The sequence below is a fragment of the Mandrillus leucophaeus genome, unplaced genomic scaffold (genome assembly GCF_000951045.1).
Source record: "Mandrillus leucophaeus isolate KB7577 unplaced genomic scaffold, Mleu.le_1.0 Scaffold1451, whole genome shotgun sequence".
NCBI classification, from domain to species: Eukaryota; Metazoa; Chordata; class Mammalia; order Primates; family Cercopithecidae; genus Mandrillus; species Mandrillus leucophaeus.
In genome coordinates this window covers 615,995-637,240 of record NW_012101423.1, presented here as the reverse complement: position 1 = coordinate 637,240, position 21,246 = coordinate 615,995, and the positions used below count along the sequence as shown (strand labels likewise).

Here is a 21,246-nt window from a genome sequence, read left to right as displayed (position 1 = left end):
GACATGTAGCAAATAAGAACATGCTGTAACTCAATAAACACATTTTCACCTATCTGACACTCTGTCTGACACTGACAAACATTCAAGAGTAATGGCCACCACTTCATTTAGGTGTTTTAAATCTTTAAAAGGTTTCTCTTTTGTCCAAATTTAAAGTAGAAAAGGAAATCCTGGGAAAGCTAGTTCTCAGTTTAACCAGATTGATACAGAATATTCCAGCATATTATTGCTACTTTTTAAAATTTTCAGCATTGTAGTACTTCTATAGTGTATTTCATTGGGTTTTAATTTATACTACCCTAATGGCGGTGCTTACTGGTCATTCTTATATCTTATTTTGTGAATGGCCAAGTTTTGTGTTAGTTTTCATTAGGTTGTTGTCTTTTTATTATGAAATTTTACAAACTCCTTATCTGTTCTAAATTCAAATCCTCTGTTGTATGCACATATTGCAATTATTTTATCCAATGGAGACTGGTCTTGTAATTTTCTTAATAATGACTATCTTTGAAAAGAAGTTTTGAAATTTAGTAAAGTTCAATTTATTAAATGCCTTATTATGATTAGTGATTTTATGTTCTAAGAAATGTTTAAATGCCCCCAAGGTTGAAAAGATATTCTCCTACAATTTTTTCTAATTTCTCCTACATTTTTTTTCCTGATTGACTTTCTATGTATAAATCTACAATCCATCTTGAGATAATTTTTGCATATGAAGTGAGGTATTGGTCAAGGTACATTTTTTTCCATGGAGATATCCAGTTCTCCTGGTAGTAGATATTGAAAAACATATAATCTTGGTCTACATTAAATTTCATTGATTCCTCTCTTAAAGTAAACTTACCTCATTTCATTATGTATCTACTTCTAGGCTTCTTATTTTGATGAACTTATCTACTTTTCTATTCAATACCAATATTGGAGGTGGCTTTAGAATATTTCTTAAAATAATGCAAATGTTTTTGTTCAATTTAAAAATTAAAAATATTCCAGGTCACTGGCATTTTACATGAATATTAGTACAAGATTGTCAATTTCTACCAAAAAAAAAAAAAACTGCTTAAATTTTGATTGGAAATACATTGAATAATAGGAGTTGGAAAATCAACATTTTTACAGTGTTGATCCTTCTAACCTATGAATATTACATATTCTGTTTATTGACATCTTCAATTTTAGCAATAAAATTTTCAGGTAAAAGTCTTGTACTTCATTTGTTAAATTTATTGCTAAGATTTTCTCTTTTTGTTTTGCTTTGCTTTGCTGTTATTGCAAATGGTGTTGTTTTTATTCCCCCACCCCAATCCCAATCTATTGTCAACATGGCAGCCAGATTCAAACAAAAATTAAATGTTGTCACTGCTTATTTCATAACCAACAAATGGCTTCTTCTGTTACTCATCATACACATCAAAACATCTTAATAACCTAAAAACTCCCGTGTTAATCTTCCTCCTCTCTTATCATTTTCCCTGTTATTTCTCACCTCCTTGTCATTTCTCCTAATGCCTCCATGCACACAGACTTGTCACTGTTACCTCCTTTGCCTGTAAAGGTCTAACCCAAATAGATACATGTCCCCTTTATCACTGTCTTCAGGTCTCTCCACAAATGTCACTGTAGCCTCTTGCTTCTGACCACATTACATGAAATAAACCTAAGTCATCTCCTCAGTACCCACTCCCACCATCCCATTTATCTGGGTGACCTTACATTTAAGTTTGTACAGAATGTCCCAGCTTATGCCTGCTGACCTGACATCATGTCTAGTTTTCAGCTCCTTTTGTTCTAGAAACATGTCCCTATTTAGACAATAAATTACCTATCACCCTACCTTTATCCTGATTTATTTTTCTTCATGACACTTAATCAACTGTCATATTATACATTTGCATGGTTTTTTATTTCTAGTTTCCCCTCTTTTAAAGGGATTGTAAATTCCATGTGGCAGTCTTTATTGGAACTGTTTTATTTCCAACATTTAGAATGTGACGCAGCACGTAGTACTCAGTAAATAACTGCTGAATTAAATAATTAATAAGTCCACTAGTTGTACCACTTTGGGCAAGTCACTTCACCTTTTGAAATTCTGTTTTCTTTTCCCCTTCTTTTTAATGAGGTCCTAGATGAAATCAGATCATAAGTCTAAACTCTAATAATTGTTTGTGAAACCTTCCTCCTTTTGAGGACAAATTTCATTTAACAGTTGCTCTGTGTAGAGGGAGAATATTAGAGCAATGTTTTTAATAAGCTAGAGTAATCATCTAAAGCAATAAAAGACATTGTTCTAAAGTGTAATTTCATCTAAGCAGCATTGGATTGACTTAAAAATAATAATCACAGTGACTTTATTTGCATGAAGAAATTAAGCAGAAATCCTTATTAATCATTTTCTGACTTGAATTTTCCCCCCAAGTTCTTATAAAATTAAAAATATATTTTATAGCATGGGTAAAGTTATTTAGGGAATTTAATTTACAATGATAATACCCAAATTTCCATCTCTAGCTCAGATCTATGCCCTGAACTCCAGACTCATATATCCAACTATGTTCATGAGCTCTCTGCTTGGGTTACTAACAGGCATCTCAAAACTAAAATGTTGAAATCTAAACTCATTTTCTGCCATAGCCTATGCTCTCAAAGCCTCTCATTTCAGTGGATGGCAATTGCATACTTTCAGTTGCTCAGGCCAAAATCCTTGCTGTCACCCTGACTCCTCTTTTATCTCATTTTATCTCATACCTCACATTCAACCTGTCAGCAAATCCTATTAGCTATACCTTCGAATATACCAAGAATCAGACCAATCCTTATTCTCCTATACTTTTACCCTAGCGCAGCCAACATTGCATTTCTCTGAATTACAATAGCATTTTAACTTGCTTTCTGTAGCTTCTGCCCTTCTCATCCTGAGCAGCCACCTATGTCCATTTTCAACAAATCATCCAGAAAGATCATTTTAAAGCCTAAGTCAGATCATGTCACTTCTTTGCCCCAAATTCTCTAATTGCTTTCATCTGATTCAGAATAAAGGCCATGTTCCTGATAGGGAGGTATAGGATCTGCATCCTGCTGCCTCTCCAAATTCATCTTTTACTACTTTTCCCCTTGCTCTGTTTGTTCTTCTCATGGAGACACAGAACACACCATGTATCTTCCTATCTCAAAATTTCACTGGCTACTGGCCTTGCCCAGAATGCTCTTACCTTCAGAGGTACGGGTGGCTTGCTCTCTTACACACTTCAAGTCTCTCTTCAGATGTCCCATTATCAGAGTGGCCATTCCCATACCCTTGATGCAATTATAGCAATTTCCTCCTCAGTTTTTCCATTTCCTATTTTCTCTACCCTACTTCCCTTTCCTATCCAGTATTTACCCACTTTTGACATACTATAACAACATAGTTATTATGTGTTTATTATCTTTCTCCCTGTACTAGAATGTAAGTTCACAAGGACTAGGGTTTCGTCTGTTTTAAACCCTTCCAGACCCTGGAATTGGACTTTGAACAGAGAAGATGTTCAACAAATTTGTGTTAAACCAAAGAATGGATAAGTCTGTTTATTAGATGAAGTTTTCGTTATCCAATGCTCTTGTTCCTCTTATGGTCTTTAACTTTAGTTCCATTTTTCAGACTCCTTGATAAAGCAAACTTATCTTAAATGTGTTGCCTTTAAATTAATGCATATTTTAAAACTATGTTTTAAACTTGGGTATGAAGTTGAAAATATGCTCAAATGCAAACAGTGTAAAACGCCTAATCACATGTGAAAGCATCATTCTCTGAGTGACCAACACATGCCTCATGTCAAGAGGGATGACAAGGTTGGATGTCAATCGTTTTTAGTGTTCCCCTTTTTAGAGGGGAAAGGATTGGCAGAATCAGAGATACTATGATTCCTTTCCACTTCGTTTCCCAGGCTTCTGCCACTGCTCACTTCTTGCTGTTTTAATTCCGCAAGCAGCCCACCATGCATATGTATTTACACTACCCTCTAATTGTTCAGTTTCCCATAGTGATGCCCTACTCAAGATGTTCCTCACCAAAGTATCCCTTAATCCTGGAAGTGCTGGTGTCTATACTAGCACTAACGAGGATCTGGAATGTCATCCAGTTCAACTGACAATTCTATTTTTTTTTTCTTTTTTGAGACAAGGCCTGGCTCTGTCACCCAGGCTGGAGTGCCATGGCACAACCATAGCTCACTGCAGCCTCCACCTCTTGGGCTCAAGTGATCCTCGTGCTTCAGCTCCCAAAGTGCTGAAATTACAGGCATGAGCCACCATACCCAGCTTACCTGACAATTTTCTCAGTAAGGAAACTAGAACTTGAAAAGATGAAATGACTCATGCAAAGCCAGTCCAGGCCTCCACTTCTCCATTCCTGTTCATCTGTCCTGTACTGTATTTCCATTCACAGCAGTTAAATATAGGAATAACATAAAAGTCCAGTAAGAGGGCAATGGCTAATTACATCCATGTGATGGCTTACTACACAGATATTAAAATTTTTATTTTGTAGAAAACAATTAAATGACCTTAGTAAATGTTAACAACAGTTTATTTAAGTGAAAAAAGTCAAATAATATAATCTAAATTTATAAAATAATTGTGTGTATAACGGGAAGCCTCTGTAACATCAAAATATTGTCAGTGATTATTTCTGGAAGTTAGGATTAGAGATTTTTTTATACCTGCCCTTATACTTTCATATTTCCAAAATCAACACTTTTTTGTTTTTTTGAGACAGAGTCTCGCTCTGTCACCCAGGCTGGAGTGCAGTGGCGCGATCTCGGCTCACTGCAAGCTCCGCCTCCCAGGTTCACTCCATTCTCCTGCCTCAGCCTCCCGAGTAGCTGGGTCTACAGGCGCCCACCACCTCGCTCCGCTAATTTTTTGTATTTTTACTAGAGACGGGGTTTCACTGTGTTAGCCAGGATGATCTCAATCTCCTGACCTCATGATCCGCCCACCTCGGCCTCCCAAAGTGCTGGGATTACAGGCTTGAGCCACCGCACCCGGCTAATCAACGCTTTTATAATAATAATAATAAAAAAAAAATCTAACTTTTCTCCAACTCCATGCTCCTGATTAACTTTGTCTGCATTTTTAAACACTAGAATATATTTTTAAATGCTACCTTTTTGTATAAATAGCATGTGTAAGATACGAGATTTAAATATGTGGAAAATTGAATAAGCTTCATAAATGTAAAGAATTACTAGCAATTAAGTTAAAAGACAGAATGGCTTCTAACAACCTTCACAAGTTATATAAGGTGAAGATTCTTTGGGGAGACTAGTATACCTTATGATAATCATGAAGCTCTATCTTTTCTTTTAATTCTCATGTTTTAAAATTATACTTCAAATGAACTTTCTATCCTTTTAAAGTTTTTGGAATTACTTGAAATCTTTATAGATCATCGCAACACAAAATTCTGTTAGTCTCTTCTTTGCAGCTTCGGTTTATGCCAAGCTATTTTTGAATCTTTAAACAGACTACCTAATGGTGTCTCATATAAGAATGATTATGTTGTCTTATGTTGTTTCATTTTTGTTTAAAATATGGATCTCAATTGTCACAATAATCAGATGAGGAATGAAGTTTACAACCATTTTTTTGTTTGTTTGTTTTGTTTTTTGAGACAGAGTCTCTCTCTGTTGCCCAGGCTGGAGTGCAGTGGCACCATCTCGGCTCACTACAAGCTCCACCTCCTGGGTTCACGCCATTCTCCTACCTCAGCCTCCCAAGTAGCTGGGAGTACAGGCGCCGGCCACCACACCCAGCTAATTTTTTTGTATTTTTAGTAGACACTGGGTTTCACCATGTTAGCCAGGATGGTCTCGATCTCCTGACCTCGTGATCTGCCCGCCTCAGCCTCCCAAAGTGCTGGGATTACAGGCGTGAGCCACCGCGCCCTGCTACAACCATTGTTTAGATGAGTAAAACCAAGGTCAGAGAGTCTAAATAGCTTGCCTATTATCATACACCTTACAAATAATGGAGCTAAGATGAAACTCAAGTCTAAATGCCAGTAAACTCACTGCTACAATTAGAATCTACCTATATACTGCCTAAATAGAATCTTCTAAATTAACTTGGTGACATAGTGCATAAGTGAGAAAATGGGGAAGTTTGTCTAGTGTTCTTTCATCTGCTCTCGTTCTCGTACTGAAAGCCTCAAAACATCGCCTTTCACTATCTAGAACTTCTTGCTGCCACAAGTCACCCAGGACTGCTTCATGATCCAGATCTGAAATGTCACTCCAATCCTCTCTTCATGTATCTGTCTTGTGCTTATGCCCACGTGTCTAATCTCAGCTAGAGATTTCTTACCAGTCATAATGTGCTATATGACCCCTTTGATGTCCTTCATCAGGATTGACAGTTATTCTATAGAATTCATTGTGTCATTTTGTAAATATCAGTCCTAGTTCCTTGCAGGTTCATAACTCACAAGATTATGAGTGCTTTGGGGATAAAAACCAAATCTTAGTCATCTTTTTAGGAATACACCAGGCATAAAATTAACCTCCAGACTGAATGATGGGATAATGATGGGGAAGTGGCTCCCTGAGATGTCCAGCAATAGGAAGGATAGATTCCTGGAAGCAGAATTTCTAGGTCAAAAGATATGAATATACTGAGAAAATTGAAAGAGTCTGGCTCAATTTATACTCCCACCCACATTGTATGAAAATGTCAGAATTATTGCACTTTTAATAACAGTGAGTATTATCACTTAAAAAAAATCTTTACCAGTTTGAGAAAAAATGTTATTGCTATTCAGAATAAATATTTTTGGTTGTTTTTTCAAAAAAAAAAATTAACCTCCAGATAAACTAAACCTCCAGATAAAACACAATTACATGAAAATAAAGAAAAATTAACAGCCATAACAGATGGTACAAGCACCCAAGAAGGTAAAATGCCACATGTCTTGTAGCTAATAAAAAATAGAGCAAATGAGGAAAACATGTCCCATTAGGAGGAAAGATAATTCAACTGAACCTGACCCAGAAATGATATAGATGTTAGTTAATAGATAAGAGCAAGAAATCAGTTATTATAACTATATCTCATATTTTTAGAGTGGCAACAGCCATCCAGTTTCTTAATCCTTATAATTATTTCTCAAAACCTCTCATAGGCCTGAGTTATTGTACCTGTTGGTGCATTCTCTTCCATTATTATCTTGTTGTAATTTACCACAGGTCAAAGTTTAACAGTTGCACTGCAATTCCGCACTAATGAGGAACTCCTTATGATCTGTTGGTCAGCTCCGAAGCTGACCCATTTTACAATGTTCGCTTTAACGGTGGTTTTAATCCATTTGGTTGTGATGCCCCGGTGTAGTTTTCTCATGTTTATTCTGCTTGAAGTTTATTAAGTTTCTTTGATCTGTGGATTTATAGTTTTTATAAAATTTGGAAAATTTCAATCATTTTTTCATAGAATTTTTTCTGCATTCATTGTGACATCCCTGACCCCAGCCCTCACCGTTCAGGGACTCCGACTAATCTCTATTAGACAATTTGAAGTTGTTCCGCAGTATCCAAACGCTCTATTTGTTTGTTCAACAGTCTTTTTTCTCTGTATTTCACTTTGGACAATTGCTATTGATGGTCTTCAAACTGGAGAATCTGTTTTTCTGCAATGTCTAATCTGTTAGTTCCATACAGTTTATTTTCTTTATTTTTTTTTTTTCTTTGGAGATAAAGTCTTACTTTTGTCCCCCAAGCTGGAGTGTGATGGCATGATCTCAGCTCACTGCAACCTCCACCTTCTGGGTCCAGGTGATTCTCCTGCCTCAGCCTCCTGAGTAGCTGGGATTACAGGTGCATGCCACCATGCCCAGCTATTCTTTTTATTTATTTATTTATTTTATTTATTTTTTTAAGCAGAGACAGGGTTTCACCATGTTGGCTAGGCTGATCTCGAACTCCTGACCTCAGGTGATCCACCCGCCTCAGCTTCCCAAAGTGCTGGGATTACAGGTGTGAGCCACCGCACCCGGCCACAGTGTATTTTCAATGTAGACATTGTACTTTACATTTTTTAAAGTTCCTAAAATGAACTTAGCATATTCTTTCTTCTAGCTTCTTGAACATATGGAATTCAGTTATAATAAATGTTTTACTGTCCTGTCTAATAATTTTCTTATTTTTTCTGAGTTACTTTCAATTAGTTGATATTTTTCTTTTAATGAGACATATTTTTCTTATTCTTTCTGCACCTGCTAATTTTTATTGGATACTAATCATTGAGAATTTTACCTTGTTGGTAAGTAAACAAAGTAAAATTCTTGTTTACTTGAATATTTTTGTATTCCTAAAAACACTCTTAAGATTTTTTTCTGTGATGCTGTTATTTGGAAATAGTTTGATACTTTCAGATCCTGCTTTTCAGGTGTGTTGGTTGAGACTAGAGGAGAGTTTCGTCTAGAATGAATTGTTCACTCTCAAGGGCAAAACTCTCTTAGTATTCTAGTCCATACCCTGTGAATTATGAGTTTTTTCCAATCAGGCAGATGGTAATAAGCACCATTCCCAACCTACTGAAGGCTCAAAGAAGGTTATGCCTTCTAAACTTTATAGGTATTTTTTTCGCCTGGCCTCAGGGAATTTCCTCACATGAAGGAACAGATAAGCAGTCATGAATACCGAGGCCTCCTCTCTGAAGATCTCTTCTCTGCGCAGTTCTGTCCTCTCCATACTCTGCTCTGTGCAACTTCTACTTTCTGGTACTCCGTTCTGTGAATGCTGGCTGCCCAGCCTCCCTGGACTTCAGCTCTGTCTCTCCCAATCAGGGTCACCATCAGGCTCTACCTAGGTTCCCCCTCTCTGTGCCAACACCTAGCAGTAAGTTGGGACAATTAAAAGGTTCAGTTTTTTTGCTTTCCATCTCCCAGGGATCACTCTCTTTCATTGTCTGACAGTCAATATCTTCATACATTTTCTTTAGTTTGTTATTTTCGTGCAAGAAGGTAAATTCCCTGTTACTTCATCTTGCTTGGAAGTGGAAGTCTTCCCAAATCCCGTTTTAGAATCCGCTTCCTAGAATCATCCCTATTATTAACTGTTCCAAGTTAGTTCCAAGGAAACAGACTGTGGCACTCTGAGATTTGCATGCATCAGGTTTATTAGTGAGTGTTCTCAATAACATCTGTAGGGGAAGCAGGGCTGGGGAGAAGGAGAAGTTAAATTGCAATGCAGTTGTAACAGAAGCCTTCATGGGTCATAAGGGAAGTTCTGGAGAGAGAACCACCTTTCAGACTTGCCCCATTTCTATCCCCTTTCTTACAAGAACTCGTGGGCCACAGGTAGCTATCAGTGCAAGTACGCAGCAAAGGGTGAGTGCCTCTGTCTAGAAGGGGAAACAGAACCACCCATCTGCTGCACCAATATGCAATGCGTTGTACAAAAGTAGGTTTGTTTGCATCCTGATGAAGCGTTTAGTTACAGTCAGTCATTACTGCTGCTTGAAGCAGCTTATCAAAATGGAAATTGTTTTTCAACTAAAACTTATTTCCATATCCCCCATTTTTTAAAGAATCTCTGTTCAGAATTTGCTTTCACAGATCGTTAAAACCATAAATTCAATTTTGTCCAGAATAATGGGGCTTTCTGGCAGGGCCAGCAGGTTTCATATTTGCAGGATCCAACCTCTCCTTAACAGGTGTAGAGACTGAATATTAGTGGACACAACTGAATGTCAGTTGTGATTTCTAATACCATTTTCAATGATATGAAGTAACTATGTTGTGAACTCTGTTTGAAGTAGGCGGTGTGTAGCAGAGAGTGTAGGAGCCTTCACTCTGAAACCAAAGTGCTCACCTATGCATTCTGACTCCACTCCCCCTGTGCTTTGGACTTTGGGCAAGTTGCTTTGCCTTTCTAAAGCTCATTTTCCTTCTCTATAAAATGGGCTGAGTTTTATATTTCATAGGGTTGTGATCACTGAAGGTTTCAGAGGCAGAATAATGTGGTTATAAAGAGCATGGGTCTAGAGTCAGGAGTTTGAATCATGCCTGACCACTTACTAACTTAATTTAACCACTCTTTGCCTATTTTCCTATTTATAAAAGAGTGATTATAATAGCAAATTCCTAGGTTGTTTGTAAGAATTAAGTGAATTAATACAGAAAAATAGCTTAAAAGAGTGTCAAGCACATAACAAGTGATCAACAAATGTGAGCTCTTATTATTAAGTGTTTAGGGACTTCAGGAGTTTGAATGAATTTAGTGGAAGAAGAGTTTTGCTTTGAGTGACCTTACAGTCTAGTAAAGGATAAAAAACAAGGCATAAATATTAATAAAAACAAGGCAAATATTAATAAAAAAATTCATTATAGGAATTTTAAAAGATGAACAAATGAACTTCAGTTCTGTAGGAAATAAAGGAGAAGGGTGTTAATTTCCATGGAAACGTGAAAAGAACAACTTGAAGTGACAGTTAAATTCAACCTTACCCAGAACATGTAGAATGCATACTTTCTCATTTGACTGGTTAAATTCCAAGTAATTCTATAATTGACCTAATTGCAAAGATGTAGCTGAGCAGCACCATCTATATAATTCCCTATGGCTGTGGAATAAAGTGTCTGAAGATGCCTGGAGTCATGGATTTAAGAAACAGAAATGCTGCCACTCAGTCCACCCCTGCCACCTCCCACCCAGTTCCCTTCATCTAGGATTCCTATTGGTGGAGGGAGAAGTGGTTGCCAATTCTCACTTCCCTATTTAGGCAGATCCTCAAGCAGAGAGACTCCTGCCTGTTTTGTTTCTGCTGATATAGGGAAGTGGGTACCTCTAACCACTTCCCTAGGGAGCAGGCGCTACTGCTGCCTGAAGCCAAATATCTCTTCCCCGAAAAGGAAGTATAGATTAGAGAGAGACCCTACTCTGGGTAGCTTAAATAAAATATAAGCCCTGTTTCTCAGTCTTTGAAAGTCACTAAATAGCGAGAGTTTGGAAATCCCTAAACTCAGTCCCAGGGCAATCATCTGCACGGACAGTTAGTCCAGAGAATTGGAGAGAGGACAGGCTATGGAGTGGCCAATCTTCCTCTGCCACCTACCACCTGCTCCATGTCAGGCAAGTCCCATTTCCTCTCTGCATTTCGGTTCTTTACATGTGGAATAATAACATTAGCTGTAATTCTCTGAGTGCTTGGGATGTGTCAAGCATATGTGAGGTTTTATTCTTCCCTTTTCACAAATAAAGAAAATGGAAGTTAAATAACTTACCCATAATTACCCAACAAGAGTCAGGATTTAAATTCAAGTTTATCTCTAAAGGGGCTAGCACTCTTCCCTAAACCTTGCATGTAGTAGGTACTCAATAAATCACAGCTATTATTATTATTATTCCAAAGTGACATTGACCACAGTTTTAAGACCACAGATATAAGAAAAATAAAAACAGCAGTAGGACCAATTGTCCTTTCTGCACTGGCACAATAAACATCATGTTAGGCTTTGTAGCTAGAACTATCATACAGAGGAACAGATTTGCTCTTATAATTATAGCCTGACCAGAATCTTAGCTCCAGAAAGAAGAGAAATTCCATTTATGCATGCTGCACTCCTAATAAAATAAAGGCGAAAGAACAGTGGAGTAGGAATTAGTAGGCAACTTATACTCATCACATTTTTTATGATGATCTTATTCCATTCTGATGACAACCCCCTTACTTTATCCGAATTTAATAGATGTTTAAAAAGTAAGCTCTGAGTGGAGTAGTGATATGTTTGGCTTTAAATAGCAATCCTGACTTTAATGTGTTTAGTCCAAATTCCATCAATAAATAACCCAGCAACTTTTGGCAAGACATTTTGCTTCTCTTGGCCTGGAGTTATTTGTCCATAAGGCTTATATTCCCTAATTGTGTTGGCTTCTAGCAGCCATTAACAATGACTGCAGGGATAGCCCTTGTTCAAGATGAAACTCACCTGTCTGTGGGGTTGGCTGCTTAAAGTTGTGCTGTTTTCAGCCAAGAGTCTTTGTATATGCTTCTAGCTATAAATTTGATTACTGTGATGAAATTTGGTAGTAAATAATTCTTCTCACTATTTATTCCTCTACTTTCACTCAAGAGAGTTCTCTGGAAGTTTGAATTATGGTATAAACAAAGTGGAACCTTTACGATGTGTTCATTGTCTTTAAGTGTATAGGAGATGTTTGCGGGGCAGTCTTGTAGTCATAACATTAACACTGCTGACTTTGAATTTATTTATTTTACATATAGAAATACAAAGAAGCTGCTGTCTGTCATCTAGGTAACCCCCAATAGTAATCCAGCAGTAATAAGATTGGGATAGTCTGACAAACTGTAGGCTATGCTGAGTGGAGAGCGCCGGGCATTCATTTGTCAGAGAAGTTGAAAGGTTGTCTTTGCAGGAAGCTGCCTCTTGCCTGTACAAGTGGAACTGTGGGCATGTGCCCAGTCCCATGAGTGGAAGGGATTTCTTTTATTTAAAGATACTTAACTATTTCTAGGCTCATGAAAGACACCAACCAGTAGTAGGGGTTCTAAGCCTAAGGGCTGTGTGTCAGATCTCTCTGAAGTGAGGTTATATTGAACCAACACAATATTTTGTTTTGTTTTGATGAATTTGCAAGCTCTTGCAGTCTAAGCACGTCTTAGTTAAGCATAGTATCCACTACTCTGTATTTAGCTGGCCAACTTCATTCATTTACGTTGTCTGCTGCTCCTTGAAACCAGGTGGTCTGTCATCTCTGAAAGAGTGGCTCCTATTTGCTGGGCTTTCATAGTGTGCTATACACTTTACATCTTATCCTCAAAACAGAACTGTGAGTTAGGTATTAGCATCTCCTATTTATAAGTAAACTGAGGCTTAAAGGGAAAAACTAGCCCAAGGCAAGATAACTAATAAATACCACCATTGATGACTGAGCCTTAAGCTGGTGCCCTAATAAGTCTCATTTTACTTGGTTCTGTCTGTGTCATCTGGCCCCTGGACTTTTTCTAGGAAAGTCTATAAAGGACCACTTGAGCCCATGACTTCGGCTCACTCTTTCATTTGAACAACAAGACACCTTATATATGGTTTTATTACAGACGTCATCATCACCTAGCCTTCAGCGGCTCAAGGTGTCATTTTTTCTGCCTTCCTTATACCCACTGTGTTAATTTCTGGACCCCAGGTTTTCGAGCCATTGACAAATTCAGCGTGTCTATAATGTCTCCTTAGTGATTACTGAAGGAACCTGTTATGTTAGCCAAGAGAATACCTGGGGTGGTACTAGGCTAATATCCACCTTCAAACAGCTGAATATTCAAGAGTCGACAAATGTCTATGGTTCCTAAGGGCAAAGCCAGGCAGAGTGGGTCCTGCAGAAAAGAACGCCAATTAATCAGGGCTGCGCAGTAATCCTAATGTCAAATCCACGCCCCAGAACCTCGATTTCTCTCCAGACACCAACTGCAAGATCCTCCACGGGGATGTGGGATTTGAGTTTAGGCGCTTGCGTCTCACTGCAGCCAGAGGCCCCAGAGCCCGCCCCCAGGGACCCGCCCCCGCTCTCAGGGACGCTGTACGCGGGACGCCGTCTCCTGGCAACGCAGACGCTCAACCTGAGCGCGCCCGCAGGCTCTTTGCTCAGAGCTCAGCCCTACAGAGATCGGCTTCTGCCATGGCCTCCAAACAAACCAAAAAGAAAGAGGTGCATCGTATCAACTCGGCGCACGGATCGGAAAAATCGAAAGAGTAAGGGACCTCTGCCTGCCCGTCCATCCCTTGGTCTAGTCCCTCGGCATCACCACTAGTTCTGGGGCTGCCTCCCTGTAGCAAACTCTGCCAGGGCAGAAGTTTAGTGGCCTCCTCGCAGCTTGTCTTCTCTAGTAAACCCGATCCAGGAGGTGCTTGCTCTCATACTTCTTTCTTACCTGTCTTGACTCACTTCCTTTCCCAGAGCCCCTGATTTTCTTGCTTTGGGTACTCGGCTCCCATGGGTGAATCTCCCACCCCTCCTCTCCTTCATAGCCCTCTCAGACAGTTAGAAAGGCCATAGCTTTCCTTAAAAAGAGGCATATCTCAAAGACTTCTGGTTAAAGCCACATCTGCATGGCCCCAGAAATGATACAGACAGAGAAGGACAGACAGACATGGACACATTTCACCTTAATGGTAATTTGCTAGTATGCGTCTGCCCCGTCCAACGACTCCGACCTTTAATCAGATATAATCAGACATAAAGTGGCTTCAAAACCTTCAAACAGCATAAATGTATAGTTCATGTTACTCTAACGTTTACTCTGAGAAAGTAGTAGACCCTCGATCAGGGAATCTTTATGGTGCCTTTGTCCTGGGCTGGTGTTAGTGGTGTGTCTTAGGACGTACTTCCCCACGATTATTATTTTCTTTGGTCGGTTTCCCTAGAGATATCCAGTTGTCAGCAGCACAGGACTGGGGCTATTGTTTGAACTTACGCCATTTCTAACGTTCATTCCCGCTGTGAGAATCCCAGCTGCCAGCCGTGCTTCAGTGGGATCATTCATGTTCTTCACGCTCTGCCTGATGGGAAGGGCGATGCAATCAATCATTTCAAATTGAAGTTTTACATCCTTGATGCCTGTTTCTCCATTTCCTTCCCCGGCTGAAAAATTCCACATTGGACTGATTCCTAGGATTCACTGATCCCTAGGATTTAAACTCTTTCTCTTTGTGAATTCTTCTCCCAGACTCATTCCCATGTCTGTGAATCTCTAGTCCCTTAGTTCTAACCTCTCTCATAAGCAGGTTTCCAATTATCTGGCAGATAATCCACTCCTTTTACTAGCTTAAATTTTAGATATAACATATATAAGTAATATTACATACACAATTTTATATAGATATTATATATCTAATAGGATTGCTCTACTTCTGTGTACCAAAGTCAGGTCTTTTCAGCATTGTCTAAGGGTTTCCATTCCTCTAGGTCCAAGGCCAAGGAGGCCCGTCAGAATCAGACCTCTAATTACTTCTCTAAGGTTACGTTCCACTAGCTTCCTCTCCACGCCCTGAGTCATCTCAGGATTGTTCCCACCGCAGGCCTTTACACTTGCTGTTTCCCATATTGGAAAGCTTTTCTGCTCTAATATCTATATGGTTTTCTCTCTCCCTTCCTTCAGGAGTGTACCTAAATATCATTTTCTCCCGTTAGCTTCTTTGGCCACTTGATTTAAAATTACAACCTCTGCTTCTCTGCCAAAACAAAACAAAACAAAACAAAGCTCCCTGTCTTCCTTCACTGCTTTGTTTATTTTCATTGGCTTTTTTTTTTGCTCATTTAACATGCTATATATTTCACTTTTTAAAAACTACATTTTTTTTTTTCATTTGTCTTCCCAATAGGAAAGGCAGGGATTTTTCCTTTTCTATTTTATATACTGTTGAATTCTTAGTACTTAGAGTAGTTCCAAGGTCATACATAGTAGCTCTCAAAAGTGTTTAGTGAATGAATGAGTGACTCTGTTAACTAGGAGACATTAAAGGATTGCAAAAGAATTTTGAATACACCCCCCACCATACACACACACAAATAACTAAGTCACTGATGTTATAAGTAATACACATTGAAGGCTCACAACTCTTTAGGAGCTTCGGGAAAATCTTGGACTTTAATGAGTTTATATCCTGAAAGAGATGTGACTGTTAACTCCCATAAAGAAACTTATCAAACCAGACACCATAAAACATATTACTTGCCCTGATCCTGTGATGGTTGTATTACACAATAGAAACTAGATTCCCACTGGTAAGATGCAAACTCTCTTCTTACTAAGAATTCTTATTTCTTTTTGAGATAGTAATAAATGTCTAATATGTTTTTTCTAGAAAATATGTGAATTATGTCAATAAAAATGTATGCATATATTTATGAAAATAGAAGAGGAAGGGCAAAGAGTTATTTTTTAAAAGCTAAGATTTGTTAGAAACTATCTATTGAGCATCAAACACCAAATCATTAGATTTTTCTGTAGCATTAAATGATAGGATGTTAAGTTCATTATAAATCAAGTCTATCTTCTAAGTTTAACTGAAGAACTAATCATAGAACCAAAGCTCACCCCTAGATGTAGGACAGACAAAGTGTCATTTAGTATGAGGCACAGAGATCAAAGTCTAGCAAGGCCCTTTATTTAAAATACACTGGGAGATTTAGAGTAAGTTTTTATGTCATTTTACCACACCTTGTGTTTACACATCCAATAAATGCGACCAACTCTAACATGGTACTGGATACAGAAATAAAAGAAAGTCTTCAGAACCTTGAAAATGGCTATGCAATAGAATCTTATTCTCCTAGAGATGCCATCTCTGGCATCTCTCTTTTGCCCTAAAATTATGTGTCAGACTGGGAATAAGTGTCATGTTTGGCTTTTGCCTCATATGGAAACTAGCACACAAAAAAAGTCACCATGTGTTTATTAAATGAGCTAATAGTTATGTTATCCGCCTTTGTTTTCATTCCTTCTGAATTTGATTGAAGCCCAATTTTCCTTCTCTTTCCTTTTTGATCTGCCATTGGCAAAGTTCAAAAACTGAGATGTTACAACTGATTACAGTAGAATCATCTATGTTCACATTAATAAGTAAATATAACTTTGAATCACCAAGAAAAACTATTCCAGGTAACTAAGCTGTAAGTTTTTTACATTAAACAATTTCTATTTTATCTATTTCCTAGTTCTCTGTATCAGCCAGTATGAAATCACTATTCTAGGGTGATTCACTCTGGCATCAGTTTTTTGACATTGGACAAGTCATTTTCTATTCTGACATTTAGTTTTCTCTTCTTTAAGGGGGGAGCCCTTTAATTAAAGTTACTCTTACCCCAGCATGTCCTGTTCTCCCTTCCCTGCTTTATATTATCTTCCAGTTCTAAGTTTCCATGATTTTATCAGATATATTTTTTAACTTCACTGGACCCATAATTAGTGAGGAGATTTTGTTACAGTAAAATGTTTAAAACCACGGTTTAATTAATTGTCCTGTTAATCATCTTTTAACATAACAATTTTTAACATAATATAACTTTAACATAACATCACAACTGTCACAGATTTTAACTCTCGTTATCAGTATCTTAGTTTGAGCTACTGTAACAGAATACGATAGACTGGGTAGCTTAAATAACAAACATTTGTTTCCCACAGTTCTGGAGGCTAGAAGTCAACAAGCAGAGTGCCAGCATGGTCAGGTTCGGGGAAGGCTCTCTACTTCAGGGATCCCCACCCACTGGGGCTGTGGATCAGTACCAGTCTGGTCCATGGCCTGTAAGGACCTGGGCTGCGCAGCAGGAGGTGACAGGCAGGGGAGTCAACATTTCCACATTTCCACCTGAGCTCTCCCTCCTGTCAGATTAGCAGTGGCATTAAATTCTCATAGGAGTGCAAATCCTATCATAAACTGTGCATACAAGGGATCTAGGTTGTATGATCTTTACAAGAATCTAATGCATCCCCCTCTCCATCCGTGGAAAAAATTGTCTTCCATGAAACTGGTCCCTGTGTGCCAAAAAGGTTGAGGACGGCTGCTCTACTTAACTCACAGATATCCATGTTTTTGTATCCTCACATGCTAGATAGAGAAGGCTGGTTAGTTCTGTTACTTTTCTTATAGGACAATAATCGCATCATGAGGTCCCACCCTCATAACCTAATTACCTTCCAAAGACCCCATGTCCTAAAAGTATTCCATTGAAAATTAACATTTTAAGATGTGTATATTGGGAGGGGAGTCACTGATATGCAGTCTGTAATATAAACTAATAACAATTAGCAATTAAAAACACATTTAAATTAATTGATCAATCTAATTGATTTGAAAACTAATAGGTGCTACAGAGATTCATTCACCAATTAGATGCCACTGGATTGATTTGTAGTGATATCAAGACAAAAATTTGATCTTCTTGGAAGTACTAAATATAATTTGTGTATATCAAAGACAACACAACAGAAACAAAAGAAGTCATGCAATTTAAGTATTGAGAGTATTAATGTATAAACTTTATACACTAAAATACTTGGAACCTTAATGGGAAGTTTGAGATAGAGACACAATTTGATGTTTATAGTCATAAAATTTTTTTCACTTCCAAAAGGACATTCAAACCAAGATTGAAAAACAGGTCATCTGTTAAACTAACAAGAACCATATAGCCTTGTAGATTTGTACTTGTAAAATAATATTAAGCCTCTTTCAAAAACAGAATGAAATATATTTCATAATTTTCAAGTTAATCTAACTTATGACTAAAACGAACATCTAAATTTTATAGAATTTTCAAAAATGATCAACATGTCTCTCTATAGGAAATTTGAAAAGGATACTATTACAAAAGCTGAATTCAAGATTTAATACAATGAAAACCAACATAAAATAGAGGAATAAATATCTTGCTGTGTATTAGATTAAGTGAATACTTTCTTGGTTGTCTGAGGCCCAAGAGAGAGATAATCTAATGAAACTATGCAACAGAGGTTGGTACGTAATATGTTCCTCTACCTGCAGCATTCAGAAAAGAAACCTCCCCTAAGTCAGCAGGACACATTAGGGAGGTGCTCTCTGTAACCTGAGGTCCAGTTCGCATAGCTCACACCAGAAGGCAGAGGAGGTGAAACTGTCAACAACCCAGCGGTCACCTGAGTCTTGTGATTTCCCCAGGTGACCTGTGTGGAATTCAAGAACTATAGTCAATTAACAAATTTAAAAGGTCGGTTAGAGTGAGCATCCCCCAAAGTTCTACAATATGGCCAAGGACTTTGTACATTGTTCTTTTTTTAGTAGCCATTCCAAATATCATGAGATGCATTGTTACAGGAAGTCCCTTGTCCTCCTAAAAGCCACCTCACTTCTCTCTAATGGGAATGGCCCAGTCCTCTCCCAAGTCCACAAAGGGGAGGTGATAGCATTGCTTTTGTGTAAATAATATACTGCAACATTTTTAAAATCTTCACCTTAATACTTTTATATTTTGTTTTATTTTGAATGATCAGCCTTTTTGGCCCCCCTTTTTTGTCCCCCAATTTGAGATGTATGAAGGCTTTTGCTCTCCCTGGGAGAGAGTGGAGGCAGCCGGGGCTTACCTGTACATTGACTTTAGACCAGTTGAATAAAAGTGCACCTTAAAAATGAAAATAATAATAAAAAAAAGATCAACTTCAGTGACAGAAACTTTCCCAGAGGATAGCTTATTCTTTATGCCTGTTTCCCAATTGTTTATTGAGCATTGCCCATGCCTAAGGCACTGGTAGGCCCTAGGTAATAAGGAATTCTGAAACATGATGCTTTCTGTCAAGGGATTTATACTCTGGGGCCAAGGAAGGGAGGATTCATATAGAAGTAACCAGGAGATACAGAGTAATGGCACATTTGACAGGAGAAACTTGTTGGAAGTCATAGAAGGAATCATGCATTGGTGTGGGGGTAAAGTAGAGAAATCATGAGACTCCTAAAATGAGTTAGAGGAGAGGAAGAACACTTCCAACTGGGGCTGGTTTTTCATTGCCTCTGTCTAATAGCCACTCTTCCATTTCAAAAGGCACAGGTTAGTGGGGTGGTTAGTGCAGGCAACAGGAAAGTGGGGCACAGGTCATCCAAGTTGAATCATAAAGCATCTAAGATGAGTATCCAGCAGAATGACAGGGATAGATTAAATAATTCAAACTATATATAGTGGGGAAATACACATGGTTTCAAACATGAAAATGGTGATTTATGATGTACAATTTGACAATTGCATAGAATTTATGCTGGATTAGAAATCACTATAAGAAATAGTGATGGTGTGAGATAATGGGGGAATGCGTGATTCTTGATCCTCCTGATGATAGTGAGGAACATATTAAATGGGATGTGAGTGTGCACCGTGCACAGCAGATCTGTTAGATGATTGTGGTTAAAGACTATACAAGCCAAGTTTCTGGTCTCCAGTTGCAGTTTTAATATATGATGGTGATGTCCAGGCCAGGATGCCATTCTGTCTGAAAAAGAAAATAAAAAATATTTAAATAAAATTCAGTGACAGATTTCTGAATGCCTTGCCTTACTTATTTTGCATTCTCTCTAGGGCCTGAATATATATTTTATATTATATATTTCATAAATGCATGTGTAACTTAATTGAGTTGAACAACAAACTCAGTGCAGGAGCTAAACCATAAACCCCCTGACTCAGAACCAGACAGAAACTGGGAGAGCCCAGAGGGTAAAGGCCCTGTCATAGTCATCTGCAGCACCCGGGACAACACTTGGCACAGATTTGGACATTTTACAAATGTCAGTTGTATGTTTTTAAGTATAAAAAACACAGCAAAATTCCATGTTTAATGAGGATACCTTTATTTTTAATAGGGCCTTTAGTTCTCCCTTTGAAATAGTCTCAATCTGAGCATTTGTTTAGTAATTTGGCACAATTTAAGAATTATCTCTGGTAATGAAATCTTTTCTTAATCATCCAATTGGTAGTTTTGAGGGAGAAACAATTCTGTTTACTCTGTAGAATTATTATAGAGGTAGAAGTAGACTGAAAAGACATAAATTAACAAACTAATGGAATTAGTACTTTGTTGTTACCTAAAAACATAATCAATTTTATTCTTTGAAACTAATAACACTGTTGCTAATACTTTTAGATTAGTGGTCCCCAACGTTTTTGGCATCAGGGAGCAGGATCGGTTTTGTGGAAGACGATTTTCCACCAATGAGGGTGGGCAGGGGGAATGCAGTATTTCTCATAAAGAGTGCACAACCTAATAGCTTCTCATACGAGTGCACAGCCTAGATCCCTCACATGCGCAGTTCACAATAGGGTTTGTGCTCCTATGAGAATGTAATGTGTTCACTGATCTGACAGGAGGCAGAGCTCAGGCGGTAGTGCATGCTCACCTACTGCTCACTTCCTGCTGTATAGCCCAGTTCCTAACAGTCCATGGACCTGTACTGGTACTGCAGTGACCTAGGGGTTGGGGAACCCTGTTCTAGATGAGCAAAATAATAGTAACTTAATCAAAAGTGGCTATGTAAAGATTTTAATTGACTTTAATATTACTTTGACACTTCTAGGTCACAAATTAGGTATATCTCCTAATGCTATCCCTCCCCGCTCCCCTCTCCCCACAACAGGACCCAGTGTGTGATGTTCCCCTTCCTATGTCCAAGTGATCTCATTGTTCAATTCCCACCTATGAGTGAGAACATGCAGTATTTGGTTTTCTGTTCTTGCG

At 38.2% G+C, this 21,246-nt stretch overlaps 1 protein-coding gene across 1 annotated transcript in view; it reads left to right on the top strand.

Moving 5' to 3' along the window:
* The first annotated feature begins 13,593 nt into the window (after positions 1–13,593).
* ADGB (androglobin) overlaps positions 13,594–21,246 on the top strand; it is a 237,711-nt gene continuing 230,058 nt past the window's right edge. Inside the window, exon 1 of the mRNA XM_011974447.1 lies at positions 13,594–13,738. Within this exon, the coding sequence (XP_011829837.1) occupies positions 13,665–13,738 (74 nt within the window). The 5' untranslated portion in view covers positions 13,594–13,664. The remainder of the gene's footprint in view (positions 13,739–21,246) is intronic.